Source organism: Scomber scombrus, chromosome 4 (genome assembly GCF_963691925.1).
Source record: "Scomber scombrus chromosome 4, fScoSco1.1, whole genome shotgun sequence".
NCBI classification, from domain to species: Eukaryota; Metazoa; Chordata; class Actinopteri; order Scombriformes; family Scombridae; genus Scomber; species Scomber scombrus.
In genome coordinates this window covers 25,199,941-25,223,688 of record NC_084973.1, presented here as the reverse complement: position 1 = coordinate 25,223,688, position 23,748 = coordinate 25,199,941, and the positions used below count along the sequence as shown (strand labels likewise).

The 23,748-nt window shown below is 39.9% G+C and overlaps 1 protein-coding gene across 31 annotated transcripts in view; it reads right to left on the bottom strand.

The window, feature by feature from the left end:
* Nucleotides 1-23,748, bottom strand: part of camk2b1 (calcium/calmodulin-dependent protein kinase (CaM kinase) II beta 1) — a 77,121-nt gene that overhangs the window by 10,854 nt on the left and 42,519 nt on the right. For 3 of the 31 annotated variants that reach the window (XM_062418378.1, XM_062418380.1, XM_062418385.1), the window contains exons 12-15: nucleotides 20,432-20,474; nucleotides 17,466-17,561; nucleotides 11,589-11,623; nucleotides 5,224-5,292 (exon numbers count right to left, since the gene is read on the bottom strand). In XM_062418378.1, coding sequence (XP_062274362.1) covers nucleotides 5,224-5,292; nucleotides 11,589-11,623; nucleotides 17,466-17,561; nucleotides 20,432-20,474 — 243 coding nt within the window. Of the gene's footprint in view, nucleotides 1-5,223; nucleotides 5,293-9,179; nucleotides 9,213-11,582; nucleotides 11,627-17,465; nucleotides 17,562-20,431; nucleotides 20,475-23,748 lie in introns of all 31 variants that reach the window. The other 28 variants (XM_062418379.1, XM_062418382.1, XM_062418387.1 and 25 more) reach the window with 20 other exon arrangements.

Sequence of the window (23,748 nt, the reverse complement as noted above, 5' to 3'; positions counted from 1 at the left end):
GAAGAATCCTCCAAAGCGACAGAGTGGGTGGATGAGCTGAAAACTGTAATTTGGAGTCAGTTATGTTCTCTGCACATGTACAGAGCAGGACACACACACACACACACACACACACACACACACACACACACACACACACACACACACACACACATGAAAACACAAACAGTACTCAGGATGAAGTGTCTCCCATGAGCACATCAGTACATACACATCAAAACATCAAACAGCCTACAAATTGTGACATTTTTAACCTGAACTCATCCAGGGCTCTGCTGAGCATTCTTTATTTCTTCACTGCCCTGCTGTGCTTACATAACTCTAAATCGCCCTACATGCCCTACATGAAGCAAATATATGCCGAGTCAAGAGAATTGTAAAAAGTAAAGGGGACAAATAAATTAAGAGAAAAATCAGCCTGCTCATACAATATAAATGAAATGTGCTCTGACATAGATAAACAAGAGCATCGACATCTTACAAGGCTCTGGCACACCCAGCGAAAAAACACTACGATGCCTCGCAAGATGAAAAACAGGTCATTCAGTCCCTTCACACACGCTCAGTATCAGCGTATATGTTGTCCAATATGTGTGAAGATGTTAGAAAAATCTTTAAAGTTATATAAGTAGCATTTTACATATATTGATTATTTTTCTTAATTCAAAATTGATACATACATACACGTTTTTTGATTATAGTTGATAATTATTAAATTCTGATTTTTAAATATCAGAATTTTTAAATATGCCATGTGCCTTGTTACCCCACTGTTAGTACTTTTTAATGCAATTTATTGTTATTGTTTTTTGCTTTATAGTTGCACTAATGTTGTTGTTTCATTGTTGTCTACCTCACTGTGGGTCAGAGAGAAACACAATTTCAATCCACTATATGTCCTGTACATGTAGTTAGAATTGACAATAAAGTGACTTTAATGATGTCACATAATACAGTAAGGTTTATTACTAAACTGTAAAATATGTCTCCATTACAAATCTTTCTCACAAGTGATAACCACATTCGATGAATCATTGTAAAAAATGTGTATTCATGTTTATCGGCTCATATAGTGATATTGGAAGTGTTCTACTCCATACCGGACTATCGGTATCGGCCCCAAAAGTCCAGTATTGGTCGGGCTCCACTTCTTTGTATATATATATATATATATGTACTTTAATGCTGTTTGCTCTCATCACTGTCCTGCACCGTCAGTTGTCCTGTATAGTGTTTTTCGCTTTGTGGTGAAGACATATATATTACATAATATAACATGGACAATAAAGTTCTTAAACTAACAATCAATTGTCTGACTATGTTATGTTTTTGGCACTATGAGTGGCTTACAAACACCACTTGCTGCCTAGCCTGTACAGCTGGCACAGATGTACTGATGATTCAGAGTGGAGACACAGATATTGTCTCCACAGTCTGCTGGAAACTGTCATTTGATGTACAATAGATTAGAAACACCCATTTGCAGACCCCCCACACCCCCCACCCCCGCGCGCCCCCTCCCTCCAGGAAGTGACACTTCCGTGATAATGACCCAATCATCAGCTGTCTCCCTGGTGATGATGGTGGCGTTGTCATGCCAACCGTCGCCAGGGGCAACAGGCACCGGTGGCAACTTGGGAGATGATGATGATGATGATGATGAGTGAGAACAAAGTACCTGGGGTTCGCAGATTAAAGGGGGAGAGGCGAGCACTGATAGCGCTGATGGGGAAGGGTTTGACCGTTACTTGTCACCACTGACCTCACTTTTCCATTGCTTTCTGTTTCAGGAGTGTCCTAGGGATGCACCTAAATTAATGATTTAATTTAGATTATCTTTCGTGTGACATGAATGGAGATAAGCCACAATTCATCCGCAGATATTTGAGTACATGTGCACATTTATCAAACTGCTTCCAGGTCAGAAATTTAAGGTCATGTACTCCTAGTGAAGGCAGTGTGTCACTCCATGGCCTGGCAGCTCTGTAATGAAGGAGTTAATGCGCCAAATGGCTAAACAGTAGCTAGCTCAAGTCCCTAGCAACAGCATGGAGATCACAGCCGCCCTCCCACTCTCTATTCCCTTCAAGGATCAGAGAAAAAAAGCCTCTTCTGCTCCACGGTTGTGCCCACACTCTATGCACGCTCGTGAGAACATAAACGTAAACTGCTTCCAATAGCCCTGTCTGCACATGTGCAGAGTTGACCTTTGCTCGAGCTAACGTCACATCCATGCACACACCACACAAAAGGATGTCTACGATAAAGCTATACTCATATGGCTGCACAGGTTACTCCATGGGCGTGTGTAAAGCACCTGTTCTGTCTCCTATTACTTCTCATACAAACCACCAACCAGGTGATACTCCCTGAAAGATCTGTACAGTTCCCGCTGTTTCAGGAAAGCTCGCCATATTATCAGAGACTCATCTCTCCCAGGACACTCGCTGTTTGAGCTGCTGCCCTCAGGCAAACGCTACAGGACATTGAGAGTACGCACTAATAGATTCCAAAACAGCTTTTACGCTAAAGCCATTAATGCACTAAACTGCATTAAATAATGGCAATTATTTATTTATTTTTTGTTTCTGCACTTAAAGACAGCATCTCAATTTCGTTGTGCTTTGTACAATGACAATAAAGACTTTCTATCTATCTATATCTATAACATGCTGTAGGCAGGTAATCACTGGGTTTATTAAGTTAGAGACTAACTGGCCAACAACCTAGGATCTGTAATATGTTATCATTATGTGCATTTGTGGAGTTCTGTATAGCTGGTGAGACAAAGCTATATTTGGTGTGCAGAGGTGCCAAGGAGCAAACCCAAATTTGCCCATGTCCTCAGCTGTGTTACATGTCTAAGCTGGTGAGCTCATTAGTGTGGCGTCTAAGCCTTGGGTGTCAGTAATTTACGACTGAGCACAGCTACTGGCCTGGGTATATAAATGGAATGAACTACAAAGATTTCATTTTGTGTAAACTAATCTTTACATGTTTGATAATAGAACAGTTATACATTTGTGATAGTAATATGTATATGACGCTGAATGTGGGAACCCTGATGGTATCAGAACTAAGGAAAAACTAACAACATGACAAATGTTCATCTGAATAAGGACTGAAATGACAGAGAGCAGCTCAAAGTAGCTGTGATAAGCAGTTTGGCAAAAGAAAAGGAGCACATGCTATGAAACTGTCACCTCCTGTTGCTCTTCACACTGAATGATGAGCGGAGCGTTCACACTGTAGATAGCTTTAGTCATGAAAAGAAAAGTGAGGATGTAACATTGGAGATAATCTAAACTGTCGCAGATTAATGGCGACTACAATCAGGGTGTGATTTGTTAGGGGGGGGTTGCCTTGTTAGGGGGGTTGCCTCTGCGGAGTTATTTTTATCCCCGGTGGGGCCAGAAATGTACCCCCTCGTGGTGATTTATGCTGCTTCACCCGCAGACCATATAAAATATCTAAAATAAAATTGATTATTTAACAAAATCTAGTAAGTTAAGCGCTACGATGTGAGAACATTCATTAGTGCAAACAACAATAAAGTCAGAAATTCACTTTAATGGTCAGCGCTCGTGTGACAATAGAGATGAAACAGCATCAAGGCTACTCGATGACGAATTGCATGGACCATGGGTTGCCTCCATCCCTGCTCAGTGCTGCGGATGACCCCTCCAGAGGAAAGCACAAAATAAAATAAAAAATAAACAAAACAGAAATTCCTCATCGAAGCAGACTGTTTTCTTAGACTAACCAGCAGGCACAAACTGTTTATTTTTATGATAACAGCATGCTGTGCTATTTCATCTTGTAATTAATTTAGATTCAATATTGAAGTTTGATTGTTTTGAATTAAATGGTGACTTCAAAGAATGATATTAAGTGCATTGGCATGTCTGGCCGACTGGCGCTATCCACAGTGCTGAAAGGAGTGTTGGGGGGGGATTTAATTCTGGCTTGTTAGCATTTAACTTTTTGTATTGTTGTTTGTGTTCACATCTCCCATGAGTCTGGATGAGGATAGCCCTGAGTTAGTTAGTCCTGAGTACAGTAACTTAACTTGAACTGACATCAGGAAAGGATAAGCTGCAAACTTGAGATCACATCACTGAGAATGAAAATACTGCACTACCATTTAAAAAAAAAAAGCATATTCCTACAAATGCAGTGGTCACAAGTTCAAGTTTTTTTTCATGAATAAAAACATTACATCTGACTATTTTTACAAATTGCACCCCGTACTTTTCGCCAGTGTTGTCAAAATCTGCAATCTGCTTTTTTAAATAGTCAGCATTCACATAAAACCTACATATAAAATATACAGAAAGTTTTGGCTGTGTGTCTATCCAAACCCACAGTATGATATCACAGTATGATTCTGAATACTAGTGGCTGCTAATGATTGAGAATGACAGCAAATTGAATTATTGTAGCAGTGTCCTTTTCTACAACTCAACCACATATAAAGATAAATGGCATGTTTCACACCATGTCCACACACATCAAGAAGAGAAGCTCTCAGTGAACACAAATAACTTGGACGTCTCCACTGGATGCCTGATGCAAGGTAAAATTCCAGCTCAGGACTCTGGACTGTCCTCTCAGATATGTGTGTATAAGTATATGAGTACAGATTCTCTACATAACTGTGGTTTGTGGCCATGTGCCAGAAGCCCAACAGCTAATTTAACTGATTTTCACACCTTCAACAGAGGAGGAAGAAATACTCCCTAAAATCAGCTGGTATGCTATTTGGCTGGAAGGACAAGCTGCAGACCTTTTGGACTTTGATATCCACACAGTGGGGAAACTGCTTCTTTGCACAGGCATGAATAGCAAGGAGGGGGTAAATTGCACTGACAGTCCCAGCAGGCATTTGCTGTCGGTTCCTCTTTGGTATAGCACCGACACTCGAAAAATGACACGGCAGCACAATATCAACCAGAGCGCGAGTCACATCGCATCCCCACCTGACATGGGGAAATGTTTCCTGACACCACCTGCTGGTTTAAGACCTTCGACTGCTGTGGTCATCTCAGCAGCTCGGCAAAGATCAACCACAACAAACAAGACAGACAGAGAGGAAAAACAGACATAGGTGAAGGAGCAGAGGATTGGGGTAGGGTTTAGGTAGTGCTATTGAAGGAAAGACGGGCGGTGGGACAGACGGACACAGACAAACAGGTGAAAGGGAGGTGGTTAGGAGGTAAATACCAGAGCAGGTGAAGGGATGTTTCCTTTGGGGCTGGTGACTATGCTGTTTTTGGTGCTGTTTGTCTGGGGCTGTGCAGGAAAGGAGAGGAAAGGAAGGAGACACAAGAGTGTTAACAACAACAAGATGTGGGTTTGTGAGTGTGTCCATGCATGTTTATTCAAGTGCATGTGTGTGTGTGTGTGCATGCTCATATGAACGTTGTGTCCTTCTACTTCTTTGTCCTTGGAGTTTTTCACCTTGGTGTTTGTGAAGTGACTAAGGCTGTTCTTGAGTCAGGAGTCCACACTTCAGAAGGCATGGGGTAGTGTATTGTCATATTGTCCTCATCTATATTTATCTTGTTACATACATTGTGTTCTTATATACTATACTAATATATACTAAACAACATTATTACTTAGCTTCTTCTTTCAATACAGCCCAAATATTATTCATTTCTTCACCCAGTTACTGCAGTTGAAGTACAATCAAGCACACCTGCAGAGCAGCTGACTCACACTAAACTGAGCTGAGCTAAAATTAGTCTTAACTCCATTGTTCATAATTAAAAGGACGTGACAACACACAGTCAGAGAATTAAAAAGTGTGCATCCAGGTATTAGCTCAGTTATAAAATCCAAGCGCACCACAGAGCGTCACTCCTGCCAGCTGCTGACAGCGCTGTCATTCGAGGAGAATCACACTGGATGGTAGAAGAGACAGCGGAGACACTGGTACACATTTGTTTAAACAGTAGTTTGGTCGACTTCACATTTAATACCAGAGCTGAGAACTCGGAGCAGAAAACACAATCGCTCTGTGTCGTGCTCTCCTCCATTTCTATCATCCCTCTGTTTCCGTCACAGTTATGTATTTAGGTCATTTAGAGACAAGAATCTGTTTACGGACTGTCATGCTGTCACCCTGCATTAATCTGTGTATAATGATGTAGCAAAAAAGAAAGAAAGAGGGAAACAATTGGAGTGACAAAGTCTGAGTCCACTAGGGGGCTTATCAACTGATGCATCGACTCAATGACTTTTAGGGGGCAGTCCTAGAAGTGATATGCTTCAGGGTGTTTGGCACGTAGTAAATTGGCTGGTTTATAGTTGGGACTTGTCTTTGCAGTTAGAATTAGGAAGATAATTTGAGATGAGGGTTAGTTCATGTTTATAATGCTGTAATTTATGAAATCCTGCTGCCACACCAACACAAAGGAAGCCAATGGGAGTTTTGTTTGTGTTGCTCCAAGCATTACAAACACATTGGTGTAATAAGATATCTAAGTTTGGAGTCCAGTGGATGGCCGGCAACAGCAGTGACGAAACTGTCACCTAAATCATTCATTCACAAGACTGATCTCTTATTCTCAGAGGAGTCATGAGGAGGCGGTGGCTGCTTAGGATCCAACATCACAATGATTCAACTGTGTCTTTTGGCCCTAATGAATCACCTTCATCAGCACCGATCAAATGCTCCTTTGAAGACCACACATCAAAGTGCGGCCGGTCCTTTATAGCCTGGTTCGATTATAATGCTATTTGCATTGAATTTAGATCACATTTGTTATCTTGTTTGTGGAAAAATATAAACTTGCTAAAACGGGGATGAGTCCTGGGTGCTGACGTGAATCATCAAACTGACTCACCCTAAGAAAACTCAGCTACCATTACATAAATCTTAATCATGTAACACTCTTACATCTAAGCAGTTTGTACTAGTCATTGAGGGATTTCAAGAGAATTCACGGACTACTTGATGCCCCATTAAACCTTCATATGGTGTGAATGTTAAAAGAAAGGAAAATAAATCTGCCAAAGAGGTGAGATAATTCCACCTAGCTCCAATTCAAATAAAGTAGTCAAATCATGAGAGTGGACACTGTGTTGATCTTCCTGTCTGACTCATCAAACCAGTGTAGCTATCCATCTATATATGTAAGAAATTATCTTGTTTCAGGAAGTTTCTTAGGCACATTTATAGCAAAATGATCTCACCCTACAGGTATTTTCTACCTAAAAATTCAGATTGTACCACAAAACATAATATTACATTATTAATGTTTGATTACTGACTTTCAGAGCAGTGCAGTGGTGTTGGTTGTGCAGTTAAAACTAAATCAGTGTCACTGAATTGGAAACCATTTGACAAAGGATGGAAAGGAGGTCAAGTAGGGTGAATGCATGCATGTGTGTGTATGTGTTAACCAGAGTATGAATATATTAATTGTAAACCACTGGGCTTACTCAAGAGATGAGATGAGATGAGAGGAGAGGAGAGGAGAGGAGAGGAGAGGAGAGGAGAGGAGAGGAGAGGAGAAGAGAGGAGAGGAGAGGAGAGGAGAGGAGAGGAGAGGAGAGGAGAGGAGAGGAGAAGAGAGGAGAGGAGAAGAGCCTATACGTCTGCACGCACATGTGCAAAGAAACAACACACACAACAGCCATGAAAATAAAAGCTGATGTAAGCTGACAATAAGCGGACATATAAATATTTCACACGTACACATTCACTGCAGTTAAACACACTGCATTCATGCACACACTTAAACCAACCACAGCTCTCGCCAGCCAACGTAGGAAATGTATTCCTCATCAAAGTAGCAATTTGAGCTGTCTTAGTCAAGGCTTGTTTGCAGTGTCAACTCAAGAGTCTTAGCATTTGCGTCATGTGGTAAGAAATATCCTTACGTTCCTCGATGGCATTCAAAGAACTGACATGAATACAGCAGTCCTGACCGACCGTTCTCCAAAGAGGAAATAACTTGACGTCCAAAGCCAAACGTTTAAAGGACCGTGCTGATGTAACTCACCTCGCACAAGAGAGGTCACATGTCAAGAGATCACATATGTCCACAATTCACATCATTCATGATGTTACAAAGCAGGGAAGGAAGAAGAAGGTGGGGGTAGAAAATAGTCATGATTTAACTCTGAGGTGGACAAGGAAAGAACAAAGGAGGAGGTGCAAAAAAGATATAGTTGTGTAGAAAGGTGAGGTGTAAAAGTAGGTAACACAAAATAAAATAAGAGTAGAATATAATAGAGTAGAATATAACAAACCCCTATGCAACATTTTGATGCCTGATAAGCTTTCAAACTCATCTATACACTATTTCATGTCAAACTAGTATAGCCACTTGTATTGTTTTATGACAGGGCTGTTCTCGGTTTGAGTGCCTACTAGATCAGCTGTGCACAGTGAATTTCAAATATGACTGGAGCAGCACTGTCTTTTTGCACTTATAATGCAGGTTTAATACCCTTCATGCTGCATGCTGTGAGGTGATCCTAACAGCAAGTTTGCTTCCACCTACCTATAATTTATTTCTCCTACTTTTTTGTTTGCGGTATGTGCATTATCTTGTATGACTGAAGAGTTCAGTATCAAAACTACAAGCGCCACATGCTGCTTCTATTCTAAAACTGTGCCCCTGACATATCTGGAGCAGCATCCCTGGAGTAACCCTGATGGAACTAAAACATCCTGCCTCCATTATGTTTCAGACAAATGTCAGGGTTAGTATCGTTGCATTGCACTTTGTGAGGATCATCCTTCAGTCAAACAGCATGGCCAACACTGTGAATCCTTCCTGGCATTTTCCGTCGATAAAGGGTGACTTTCTGAATATAAAATCACTTATTTGTGTATCCGTGGCAGTTCCTGCTGCTCATGTTATCTATTCAGATCCTTCTCGGTTTCTGTATATCTTAACATGGTGCTGCTGCTGTTTCCTACATGTAAAATCTATCACTTCTTGCCTACGTGACACCTGACTGAAGAATGCTTCATGAATTGGACACCACTTTGTCTCAGATGAATAGTTAAGTGAGGTGAAGGAGACTTGATTCCACTTATGAAACCGATGTAAGGCAGAGGAAAGGTGGATAAAGCAAGTAAGAAGGTTGATAAGTGGAGCGAGGGAACAAAAACAAAAAAAAGAGGAGTGATTGCGCAAATGCATAAATAGCATGCTCACCATGTACTGGACAGTAGAGCTGGACTTGCGTTTCTGTCCTCAGGCGATGGATGGATGGATGAATTTATTGACGAATGGACGGATGGATGGATGGATGGTAGAAGAAGTGGGGAGAAAGATAAAGTAACCAATGACAAGTGAATGCACTGGTACAAACAACAAGAAAGAAGCTGTCAGTCTAAACCAAACCTAGCACACTTTGATGGAGCGCAGGTTTCAGACTTTTCTAGGCAGCTGTGACAGAGCAAAAGATCGTCGAGTGTTTCCTCTAGTGGAAACAAGCTTCTGAAGTGTTACTACAAAGGTAGGGAGGTGCAAGCAGACAAAAAAGGAGAAGTGGTTTAAGTGGAAAGTCATCAGGAAGCAGAGATAACAGGAGAGCTGTGCAAATGACAAAAATGTGACCCGCTGTTCTTCTGTCCATAGATTAAGAACATTTGCAGCAGAAGGAAGCAAGATGGAGGCATAATAGGCCTGCAAGACTAAAAAAAGAGTCAGAAGGCAGGAGACAGGAGGTGCAAAAGTGTCTCCCAGAACTTATTTTAAATTTAAGATCATGACTGGCTTGTAGAGTAAAGCCTTGTAAAGTTGTTACATGTAGCATTTGAATATCAATTATCAGTGCATTGATTTGGTGATAAGTGTCATTACTTCAAATAAGCAAAACAAAACAAAAAAAAAACATTGGAAACCTCACCTGCCCTACACTTTTACATTCTTGTGAGTTCAAGCCAAATCTGTAAGAATGTTTTATAGTAGTTTATCAGTTTACTTCACATCATATACTGTACTAATGTATAAAATGCTACTTGTAATAACTTAAAAAAACAAAAATAAGACACTGTGTGTTATCAATCTAACAACAGGGGATGAAATGCTGTATGGAAAGACATTATTGGGAAGTAGCTGGCAGAATGGGAGGCTGACGATGGTGTTGTAACTAGCGCAAGAAAGAAACTGCCTGCTTGCATTGAGCAGGTGCCACAGCTGAAAAACGTCAGGTGCCATTACGCTTTAATAAACCAGCGGGGGGGAAAAAAGAAGTAGGCGAGGTCAAGGAGAGGAGGTCAGAGTTGCCAAGAGAACAAGAGGAAGGGATGTGGAGGGAAGAAAAAGAGGAGAAACAAGACTGGCAGGAAAGTAAGGACGGCAGCAAATGAAGAAGATGCCTTTAGAAATGGTTTTGGGCAAGTGTGTGGGGAGCCTGTTGCTAGGCGATGAGTGCGCCGCAGTGGAAGTAAGCATCTATTTCTGTCGCTGAGTTTCCAGGGTCCAGACTGGTAGCTATTCCTGGAACCGGAGTCACATTCCCTGCTGAACCGACTAAGCAGGGAGAAAGGGGAGGAGGACCATGTGCACTCACACGCACGCACTGCTGCACATGCACATAAACTAACCACACATGTGTACACCCATGCATACGCACACTTGATGTGCAGGCATGCTCACACCCCCATTTGTGCTTTCGTTCTCCTTTCAAACTGACAAACAAACAGACACATTTACCTACACACACACACACACACATATGACCATGTGCATGTGCGCAAAGCTCAACATCACATAATGTATAACGCTGTGCAGCAATCGCATTAGTTTGCATGTACGCCATGTTCCAAGCTTTGTCGCGCACGCTGCACACAGACACATTCATGGAAGCTGTGTGTGGGATGTGTTACTGCAGTGTGTGTGTGCAAGCGTGGGATGAGAGATCTTCATTAAAGGATGAACAGGAATGTGGGGTTAAAGACCAGATGGTGTAAGCAGGAAAAGGAAGCACTGAAATAGGAGGAAGAGACAGAAATGAAGGGATGAGAGGGAGAGGAAGCAGTGAAAAAAAAAAAGGAATGGGGAGGGCTGACAGATGGTTACATTTAATAATGGAGATAGAGAGGTGGCAATGAGCTGAATAATGCCAAATCAAAATAAAGGGTGCTTTCAGAAGGATGTGCTACTTGAAGCTTGTGCATTGGCTGGAAACATGCAGGCTGATATATGCACATCCACACAAAAGCACATAAGCACACACATGTATACACACACACATCCACATCCACAGATACATATCCACACACACACATATCCACACACACACACACACACACACACACACACACACACACACACACACACACACACACACACACACACACACACACACACACACAAAAACAGCCCTTACACACATGCATGCTATGCTGAAATAACACACATGCACAAGACTTTTGGGTAGAGACAAATTCATTCAACTATAAAGAAAACAAAGCTAGGCAAAGGAAAGTAAGATTAGTAAGAGAAAACAGCAAAGAGGAAGAAGGTGTAGTTTGTATAGCCCTGGTAGATTAAAGCAGGGGGCAGTCTAGAAGAGAAGGGTAGAAGTGGGTGGAAGACACATGTATTGACTCTTACCTTGACGTCTGCCTTTTTGTTGAGCAAGCTCTTGGCTGCTACAATCACAAGCACAGGAAAAAATAACAAGTCAGAGGTGGGATGAGCAGAAACAGCGATTAGCAAGTATAGCAATGACTCAATGTTTTTCTGTTACATCTTTAATCTACATTAACGCCTCCAGGAATTACATTCATTTTACGTTGTGAAATGATGTTCATTATTGACCTATGTAGTGAAACTGTCTTTTTTTTGGCAAAGCAATGTCTCATCTACCCTTAAGCTATAAGAGCAAATTGTAAAACAGTTTTACAATTGCCTCACTGTGACTCTTCCAGCGAGGAACCCTGCCACCTCCAGAATTCACTAAATACTAGGAATGGGTATGAGTAAACTGAGCAGTCTATTAGTCATACAGCACGAAGTGCCTTGATCTATTTTTGTCACAAATGCAGCATGTACTTCCAATTAATTCGTAATTTAAAATAATTGAAAAAATGTGATTAATTTAAGCTTTTGTTCAATAGATTAGGGTTGCAAAGCTGTGTCTGCGTCACCTTTTTCTCATGTAACATCCAACAAATGATATGCTTGCTGACAAAGACTTGGGTGATAAAACCACGTTATGGTTGAAAAGTTGGGTGCTAACAATGTGTGCTCTTATATGTGCTTTTTTCCATTCTAGTGGTGCTATCAAACCATGATACCCTGTAAAATAACAAGTGTTTCCCCCTGCCAGCAATCAATGAAAAATAAAGCACATTATGCGATAACTCAATCTGTAAACCTATCATAAATTACTAACCCTATTAAAGGTGCTTTAAAGTGATATAATGGCTTTTATAGATCTAGCATGGTACAACACACTGTCCAGGTAGGTAGATCCCAAAGTGTGTGGTATTAATGGACAAAGACACACCTACACAGGTGGATGAGGAATTTTTCTGACAGCATCTGCTGTGTTCCCTCCCTTCCTTTAATCAAATATCCATATTTCCTGTCTCTCTCTTGACAATAGCTATACAGTCCAGTTGCTTTAGGGTTACAACTGACCCTTTGTATTTCAACAATAGAACAATGTTATTGTCAGTGAAATAAAAATGTACTCCAACTCATTGTTTCATATCAATTGTCATACAAAGGTTCTCTTGTGTCCGCAAGGAAGCAGAAACAAAGATGGCTAAACCCAACAATAAGCCCAGCCTTAAAGAACTCTGAGGGGGCCTTAAGGAGGATTAGTCTTCAGTCTGCTCTTTCTAATGAAGGGTAATGAGGGAGGGTGGTGAGGGAGGAGGGCAGGAGAGGAAGAGTGATACTGTAGACACAGTCCTGTGATGAGTATAATACAGATAATCCCTTACAACAGTGGAAATTGTTCATAGACAGCAGAAGAAGCTCTGTGGGGTGTTTACCATGACTTCACTGTTAAAGCTTGGATACCAAGGTGGTCTGACTGCACTAGACAGACACAGATAGGTTCCCTGCAGCATAAAATAAGAGCCAGACATGATGTTGGTGTCAGTGCAGACTATGGGCGTGTCTGTGAGGATGTTCATAGAGGATTAAAACTAGCAAGACACCAGATGATGAGATTGGCTGAACAAATGTGTGTATTTTTACTGCTTAAAATATTATACCAAAAAATGCAGTGGAAAACTTGTTGGCACTGTGCATCTCTCATGATGGACACAGACATACAGAAGAAGAGCTCTGGCATACAGGAAATCATTTATTTTACATCTATTTTATTGGGTTATCTGTTATAGCTCCAACAGTTACACACATTACTTTGATTTCTCTGTGACTGTAGCTGTGTCTGAAACATTGGAAGGTTACCAGTGTCCAAATTTAGGACACATTTGATTTTCAAGCATTGGACTGATTTTTGATAATGTGTCATATATGTCAACAATTAAAATACAAGTTTGTATGTTAGTGATATACTAGTATAGCATATATTAGTATAGATGTGTGACAGAGCATTAATTACTGTTTAAGGGCTTTATTAACTAAAGACGGGATTCAAATGTATATCAACGACCAGCAAACCGGTTAGCACATTAGATGATTTCATGTCATTTGAAGACATCTTATTTGAGAAGATTTCTACTGAGCAACCATAACCTCTCCTAGATCATAAAGAATAAAACATCAAAATTGAACTCTTCCTATCCTTGCTACTCCCCTGGGGTTTGGCTGCACTGTAGAAACAGCTTTGACAAATGCTGTTGTCTATCACCTGCCAGTCCAAGTCCCAGCCTCCTCCTCTCTCTTACTCTTGTAAATGTAATCCTTACTGGGACTTTTTAAAAGGGCTGAGTGCAATTTCAAGTCTCATCAGATGCAATCACATCAACAACCAGCCACGTTACATAAAACAGTATGTCTGGTGTGTTGGTTTTTTTATCCCGTCCTTCCTTCCTTTCCTCTCTCTATACATCTAGCTTTGCCCTGAATGCTTAATTTCTCTTCCCAGAAATTATCTAAACCAACGAAATTGAATTTGTAAGTAAAAGGCCTGAATTCCATTGGAAAATGATTTCTTAAGGGAACAAGGGTCCGATCACAGGCAGGCCAGTTCAAAGCACAGTGGAGCCCTGGTGACGAGTTGCGATTCCTTTGAGAAGAGAACGGCATCCTCTCAAGTGGTCTTTTTAAGCCGTCACTTGAAAAGGGACACAGTGATCAAGAGAGTGTGATTCAAGAGATAACGTTTTGTGTTAGCTGTCTTATTTCCGTTTCAGCCTCAGTGATGTAGTACCTCATGTATGAAGTAATATGTGCATATTCAGCAGTAAAAGGAGCAGAAAAAGGACGTGATAAAGAATAACTACATAATCCAGAGGGATATGAGAATGGCATGAATGTGCATGGTTTTTGTTGTGTTGTTCTTTCTCAGTCTCCTTCCAAAGGCTGGTTGTTACTGAGGAGAAGAAATGGGGCCAGAATAGTGTCAAGTCCATTCTCTCATATTCTCTGATGGCTTGGCACAGGAGGAGAGTATATGAAGAGAGAGGAGGGAGGAGGAGAAAGGAGAGGAGGAATGAAAGTAATACGGGTATCTCACTGTGCTCTTTATAAACACCATTATTCTGTCAAAGCGACAAACAGGATCTTCCACAAAAACCCAAAATAAAATGATTGCAAAACAATTGGCTTGGATTCCAGTGCTGAAGAGACAATCACTGTGGAAACCTGCAAAATCAAAGGTAGCTTAATTTAAACCGAAGGTGGAGAAGCTATGGGCTATGGGGGCTCCTTACCTTGCCAAAAATTACACATGAAGCAAGAAGAGAGAGGAGGAAGAGATTAAAACAAAAGTACCAGTGATAAATTTCTACTAAAGACACGCAAGATGCACCACTGTTAAGAGTAAAGCAAGGATAGGCTTGGGAGTCACATGGATTTTAAATGGTAACATTGCATTTTTTAAGCTACTGAATGTATAAGTATGACCTAATAACTTTTTTCTACACATGAGCATTGAGGCTAGAACACATTAGAAGATACATTAACCTTTTTCTTGCATGAGTGTTGTGTAAGGTCTAGTAGATGGTGATTGTATTTGTGTGTATGAGTAAGCAAGATAGAATGAGTCCTCCAGTAAGCCAGTGAGGCACAGCGAGACTGATAGGGGGAGGCAGCCCACTATAAATGTTTGATTGGAGCCTAGTGGAGGCTGAGGGACACAGAGAGGACTGCGGCGTCCCAGTGGGCCACAGAAACAAGGACAGCGCCACTACTGCTGTCTCCTTGGCTCAATGCTAGACTGTCACATGAAGCTCTTTGCCGTTTATGCCTGTGGCTAAATTTTGCATATCCAAAACAAACACATTACCATAGGTCAGGTTCACATTTATCTATTACCTGTCAGTAAATATCTATTTATGTGAAGTATTTAAACATACTTCACATAAATGTGTATGCCACTCAGCAGTTTTGTATTGATACGTGATTTAAAAGATAGAACCGCTTTAAACAACAGACTGTGTACGACACTTCGGATAAAAGTGTCTCCCAAATTAAATTGTAACGTTGAAACTGAAATTAAAACAAAAACATGTATATCGGTATACAAGGCTTTAATTTAGGTTAGAACAGCTGGAATATATTTCAAATAAACTATGTTTGTAAAAAATTGCCACAACAAACAAACTAAAGCGGCCATTTCTAGCAAGAGTGTACTGGTAGAGACAGCTGAGAATGGAGCAAGCAACAAAAAAAAAAAACGCAGATATTTTTCCTCAGCGGGTGGTTAACCAAACAAGACCTTTAAGCAAGCAAATACTGGACCTAAAAAGATAATGCCAGTTTATTTTAACCTGGCATACGTCCCATAAATGTAAACATTGTTGTTCAATTGGTCATGCTAGCCAGCTTTATTATAGACAACTTGGGTAAAAAAGTGCTCATGCAAAACATCATATATTGGGGCAAGCTGCACCAGCCTCTTAAAGCTTTCTACCCAAATCATTTCGAAAGGTTGTGTCTGAGTCAGACTTAAGGTAAATATAAAGTAGTAGTAGTAAAAGTTTGGTGACTGTTTTCTTTGTGGCAATATGTTCTGCATTTTCATTGCTTATTGATTTAACAATCAGTAAACAGATTAATACAAATTCTGAGCAACAGACATGTGAACTGATTGAGATCTCCATAAGAAGTGTGACTTTAAAATTATATCAGTGCAAGACATTTTAATACAGAAAAGAAACGGCTTTAAAAGGTGTTTGACTTTGTGAGAACCAGCCCAGCCTTGCATCTTCCACAGTTTTCACCATGCACCACAAATCCCCCTGTGTTGCAGCGCATGCACCATTCCAGTGCCCCATGCAGCATTCACCCACAGCTCTTGGGCAGTTCCATCCTTAAAGTGACAGGGGTGAACTTTCCAGTGTCATTGTTAGTCAGAGAAAAGAAGAAGAGAGGGAGTGAAGGGAAAAGTGAGATATGAAATGATGACGAAAAGAGGTAAGAAAAAATGGGCTTGATGCTGGTGGAGCTCTACAAAAGTATAAGGTGACCTGAGAGACTACGATGACCAAAGAGGTATGAATGACAGAATATAAGGAAGGAAATGGGGAAAGAATGGAGTGATTGATGTGAAAGAGGTGAGGTGGAGGGAAGGGAGTGAGGAGGAAAAATAGAGACAGGACAGCGGTCTTCATGGGTCGAGGCCATGCTCTGTGGCTGCGTCTAGATATGAAGATGATAGGATGAGCACGGGTCAGTGGCGATGATAGAGCGGTGATGGGTGCTGCAGAGATAATATCAGATCTCAGACAGGAAGTGACAGTTGTGTTGACGTGTAAAAAGAGAGCTGTAGCTGGGCTTCCATCCAGTTCCTTAGAAATGATTAAGCATCGACTGACATATTCATTAAAACATCTCCATTACTGGATGACTGAATTTCTGTAATCACTTGATGATGGTTTAATCATGAAGACAAACACTCTCAATCATACCATCTTTTTTGGTTTTAACTAATGCCTTCAATGAAAAATACATCAAATAAGGCCAACAACAGATGACTAACATCTTTTCAAACAACTGACACTTATTCTGCTTTTCATATTGGTGTTAAAAAAATAAAAATCCTACTAAATTTGCCTTAATCGGGCTTGAAAAATGAAACCTGATAGATGGTTAGATGGAAACATAGCTAATGCTGCTGCTGATGAGTTGATGGGAGATGAAGTTTACGATATGTCAGCCATCATGCTCTGAGTTCCCATGCTGAGAAAAAAGGAGGTGGCAGAGATTTAAAAAAGAAAAAAAAGGGAAAAAAAGGGGGAACATAAGAGGAGAGAGAAAAAAGAATAAAGAGTAGAAACGACAGGGATAGAGAAGGGTGAGGGGGAGAAGGGAGGGTGGCATGCCCTGGTTGAGCCACCATGCTACCTTGTTCCACCAGCCCTGCGGTGGTGCCGGCGGCTGCAGCCACTGCTGCTGCAGCCGCAGTTACAGAGGCTGGAGCGGTGGTCTGCCTGCTGCCCACTGTTATGAGTCCAATACCCAGTCACACATAGGAGTGAGAAAGAGGGAGAGAGAAAGAGAAAGAGAGAGAGAGAGTTATATGGTAGGGAGTAAAGTGAGAGAAAGAGGTGAATGAGGAGCAAGGGGGTAAAGATGGAGAATAGGTGGAGTGACATTAAGAAAGAAAGGAAGGTTAAAGAAAGTGAAGGAAGGTGGTGAGGCAGGGACACAGCAGGAGGTAGGTGGGCACGGTGGAGAAAAGGAGGGAAGAGGTTGGAGAAGTGAAGACAAAAAGACAGAGACAAATAGCTTATTAGTTTAGAGCAGTGGTTCTCAAAGTGGGGTCATTGAAGGGGTCTCAAGAAAGTAGGGGAATAATTTATTTTCACAATAACTCAATTCATAAGTAACACAATAACAGAAAGTATGATTATTTTGGTCATTGGTTTTACATCTTACCAAGTGAATGAGAACTGGCACACATATGGGTATAATTTGTGTCAGTTCAGGGTCCATGACATGAAAAAGTTTGAGAACCACTGTTTTTAGAGATTGGGGTTAATACATATTCACAGACAACTGTCATAATTTGACTGTGACACAAAATCTATCAAACATGAATCCGCTGCTCTGACAGAAAGGGTCACCAGAGAAAAAATCTCAGTGATAGACACAGATCTTAACTTCCATCTGAGACTCATTGACACCTTTTATTGTTTTCTAAATGTGCTCCTGAAAATGTCATATAATATTGTTAGGAAGATGATGGTGGTGATGAATTTAGTCATTTTGTTAGTCTCATTTTGTAAGTGAATGTTAGCTTTGCGGTGCTTAATGACTGCAATAACTGTCAGCAAAATGTTACATTTACACAACTTTACAAAACTTCTTCTTTATAACCTCATGTTGTATGACAACCACGAGACATTACATCAACATGTGGAAGGAAATAGAACCGACTCTGTGTCATCAATTGAGATACTGATACGTGGATCTATATAATGCATGATTCATAGTGTTTGATAAGGATACAGTAACCTATTGCATAAAGCATTGATGTTGGCTTTTGAGTCGATGTAATGTGCCGCATCTATCTTTTCCTGAAGGCCTGTCTCTTTTCTACTTTTTCAATCTTTCTCTCTCTGACTCATTCATCTGATGACCTCACACTTGTAATGGAGTACCACTTCCTGAGAAGAGGAAAGAGAGAAAAAAGGTGTTTGAGAGTGGTGACACAGCCAGGTCACATACCTGGGTTGGTGTATCTGTGTGTATGCGTGTGTGTGTGTGTGTGTGTGTGTGTGTGTGTGTAGGAGTTAAAGAGCTGAGTGATTGTTTAGTGGATATTCAGACCTATATTTCCTATTGCAAAGCTTACAGCGTCAGAGGGGCTGCTGTGAGTCATGTTTACTGAAGCAGCATGCTGGCACACTCACACACATGAACATTAACACCACTCACACACAGACACACACACACACACACTCATATATACAGAATACACATGTACTGAACAGGAACACTGACTCTGTGATTGTGATTTCATTAAAATAAACTGCTTACGTTCAACAATTATCATCAAAGAACTGCTCTGAATCCTTCCAATACTCCGTTACCACCCCCTCCTGCACTTAAAAAGCCTTGCATACAAATTCTCGATGATCTCTCATTTAACTGACGACAGAACTGCTGAAAATGCCTCGTTATGTGAAACTGAACGATCTCTTTTGCTTGGAAGTGGTGTAATATTTTGATCCCGCCTACATGACGCATCAGGAAAATACAATTCCCAACTAAAAAAATAAATTGATTGATTTGTCAAAGTGTCTCTGAGGCAGCCTTAAGAGGTGGGAGGTCTTGTTTATCTTAAATCATGGCAAAGATTTTAAATCAACCTGAAACCGTCAAGAAAGTGACATGTGTTACAGAGATATACACAAATATAAAGACGAGTACACAGACACAAACATCCACAGCTTGCTAAGCAAATTTAGTGTTTCCCTAAATTCTAACATGGCAACCTATGACAAGATTATTTTCAGAACATTTAGGGCAATGTTAAGTATTAAAGTGTATAATTACCGTCAGTTAACGAGAGTGGTAGTTAATGTGTCACTGATTAACTGTGTTAAAATAAGCTTTAAGTTAACTAAAAATGCAGATTTAACAACTGTTCTTCACTCTGAATTTGTTCACAATTCTTCTCTCACTGAATTTGATTTTAATAGGTACATTTTTCTAAAAAAAAGTGTTATCCATGTTCATTTTAAATCCAATTTAACAGCTCTTTTTTCAGATTATGTATTAAATGGGACTGAATCTTATTATCATGGTAATAAAAAATAAGTACAGTAAATAAAGATAAGGGAAACACTGAAGTTGCACTAAGATGAAATGAAATGTAATTTTACTTCTAACAGCATGCTCTTTAAACTTTATACTTAAAATATATCTCTTTGGTCATGGGAGACGTGTTTATTATTATCAGTGTTTACGAGGCACATGCCGCCATTTTGGTAAAACAGAATATCAAAGAAAGTCTGACTTGTCTAATTAGTGGTTTATTTTCTCACAGAGAACAAAGCTGTGATCAGTTTGGATTTACGGTAGTTGCAGATTTTGGGGTGAAGCATCACAGGTCCATAACGATTCATCTATCATGGTGGCATGTTCCTCCAAACCAAACCACCTGTTACAGACTTTCTCATATTTAACAAACATTTTAGTCCCCATAATTAATTATTATTAGCATATTAACTAACATGCAGACCTAAAATCCCTGAAGTTATCATGGTCACACAAACAATACACTGACTGATGTCTGTTCACTAATATAAATGGTATATTCACAAGATGAGGGATATAATTAATTATAGTCATGCAAGACTTACCAGAGAAATTTCGAGACACCAGCATGGTGGTGAGAATGGCCCCCTGGGAGGAGAAGAAGAAAAGAGGAGCTGTTCAGTTTCAACAATTTAAACCATTAACATAATCATTTTGAGATTTATATACAAATGAACATCCAAATGCAGCAGCAATTCAACCAGTATCCAGGTGATCAAAGCTTTGACATCTACTGCTCTAAACCCAAAATAAGGTAGGTCTTTTTCTTAGCAGGTAAAACTTAATTTATAATGATAGAAAATTTTAAAAAAGGCATATTGAGATAGTAACACCCACTCTGTTTGATTGACACCATCACACTTGAAGCAAACACTTGGTTCTACATATCATGTTGTAGGTTATGTGGAAACTCCTGTTGCCTGGCACTCCTAATTTAATTTAATATTAAAGCATCAACAACGGGCCGGACTGACACAACAAGATGAGAACAAACTGACTTGAAAATGTGGTATGACTGTGAACTGAGCGAGAGAAATAGCTTGGAGCACAAAAATAAGCAGGGATATGAACACAACAGACTAAAAATTGAGGTTTCTCTAAATACAAAAAGGAGACAGTAAGTCAAGTCTAGGGAACATCATAATAAAACAGTGTGTGAAACAGCTTAAGCAGAAGTGCCGGTGGTGGTGATACTGCACCAAAGAGACATCCTATTAGTAGCAAAGGTGTCAATTATTGTACCAGCGGGCTTTCTTTTACTATCATTAAAGAATTATGGTCACTGAGCTCACTGAGAATGATTATTGATGAGCTCTTTCACACATGAAAAGGCTAAAACACTGATGATTTTCCACCCATGGTTATCAGATTGTCAAACCCATAGACAATACTTGCACAGTGATTGGAACTCTAAAGGATGGAGAGATGAAGGATAAAGCCACAGGAGGAGAGTAGCGATTGTTTTTAGGCAGAGTAAAAAACATCCTGATATTAGGATAACCTCTATTATTTGATCTGAAACAAGAAATCTAAAAAAAAATCCTGCTGAAATAATAAATGATTCTAGAGAGTGATAGCATGTTTTGTTATACATGTACTACATATCAATACTGAATAAACATCACAGGTACATTTCATTATTTTGTTTTTTAGCCTCTGTGCTGCCACTGATCCTGTCTCAACCCATCACCTCTGGGTGTGCAGGCTGCTAATAGTTTCATAAACTGGCAAACATTGCAGTCACTCTATATGTTGCATGTTCTCTAATTTTATATTAATGTCCTGGAGGTTTGCTGAGTAATTTGCAGATATTTAACAATTCATTTTTAGGATATTTTACAGACAGGGTGGTAAATTTGCTCCAAATTATAATTATATTTTAACTGTTTTGTTTGCAAATACTTCCCTGTTCTCCCTATACTGTTTATTTCAGCTGTTGGTTTAGTACAACATTTACTAGAATGCATTTCGCAGTCAAAATACATTTAAGAATACATACTAGGCATGGCCTCTAAACTGATTTTATTTTATAGGGTTTAAGCACTTTAGGGTGGACATTTTTTAAAGGAGATATATTGGTCATTTAAAATTATCCCTGATAGAAATGAACATAACACAGACTTTAAAAACAATTCTGAACTTGTACTAATTGGTAAGTTTCAATTTTTGAGACAGCTTATGTTCCTTCTGTTGAGACTAAGATCAAAATAAATTTAATACAGAAAAGTAGACAAATATTCTGGCAATATCACAAATTGTCATCCAATCTCTCACATACTGTATGCTGTTTGACTTGTGTACAAACTAATGGGAATGTAAGAATGTAAGAACTTTACACTTTGCATTGACTAGGAACATTTTATTTATCCATTACAAATAATTTTGCCTCAGCAATTTCATCTATTTTCTCTTATTTCTTCCTGATATTTGATACTGTATGCACCTGGATGTCAAACCTTGCTAGTTCCCATTTCTTTTTTAAAAGTGAAAAACCAGAGAGGCAATGGGTTTATATCGATTGCAAGTTGTTTGGTTGGTCCAGCATGTGTCTGCAGCCACCTGTGTTTCTGCTTCCAGTTTACCATGTGCTGGTATTTGAGCCATGCCAAGACTGCCCAAAAGCAGCAGGGTAACAGTGACATGACAAAGCTGTTATATCCACACAAAATGTCAGCAATAAATCAGTGTAGGAAGGTTTGCTATGTATGCAGGATAACTCTGGATCTACCATAGAAACGGGTGTATAAGTAGCAGTCTATTTTGGGGGGTGTCATGCTGGGAAAATGCGTTTCTATTAAAGACTGGTTTATTTGAATGCACCAGTAGTTATTCATTTATAAACACAGATGTTTATACTCCGAAACATTTTCAGTTTACTTTTATTTGAAACGCAATAAAACACACATATTACACCTGAACCAGTGTGTTGGGTTAATGGTTAATGGTCCGGTAATGATTTGCTTAACTGAACTGGACAGGTATATTAACTCAGACTGGGTTGAAGTTAGGCTATGAGTTTCAACTAAAGAACACAGTAACTTTACATATTTGATAGTGTGTAGCTGCATGCTTACTGAGTCCCAAAAACCCTTCATCAGAGCTGTCGCTGTGCAAATATTGTGCCCAAGTGGCTGCAAGGCTCACTCCCCAGACTCTGTCTCAGTCAACGTAACAAAGCATTATCCTCTGATCCATCCAGTGGAAAAACAACAAAGTTAGGGAATCTTTTATTCTTCAGATCTGTGCTCATATACTGTGTGTCTGTGCCACAGCTCAATAAAAGCTGCTCATCTGTGTGCTTTTGCATATCGTGCTTCAACATCAGTTTGGTCTCTAAATACTGAAACATCACAGAAACTAATGTCCCAAAATACTTCTGATCATCACACTGAATCAGCACCCATTTTTCTGTACAACGTCTATTTTCATTAGCTGCAGACACAGCTGGAGTGCGCAGTGCATGCCTGACACTGCTGTTTTTAGATTGTATAGTTAATAAGTGTGGGGTGATGTAATATTTAGAGAAAAAAAAGCTCAGAATTTTATGAGGAATAAAATATTATTCGGATGTCAAATATTCTCCGTCATAATAAAGTCGCAAATTATTGAGAAAATCAACCTGTTTTTATTTTTATGTTTTTCTGTACAGCATACAGCATTAACGGCTCATCAATAGTCTATCATTCATTAGCTGCAGACACAGCTGGAGCGTGCAGCACTTGCTTGACACTGCTGTTTATAGGACGTTATAGTTCATAAGTGTGGACGCATTATGTTTAAGGCCTATAATCATGTCCATGTCCTCTCTCTGTATTTTACTGGTGAATAGGACACACCAGTGTATAAGATGCACCCCACTTTT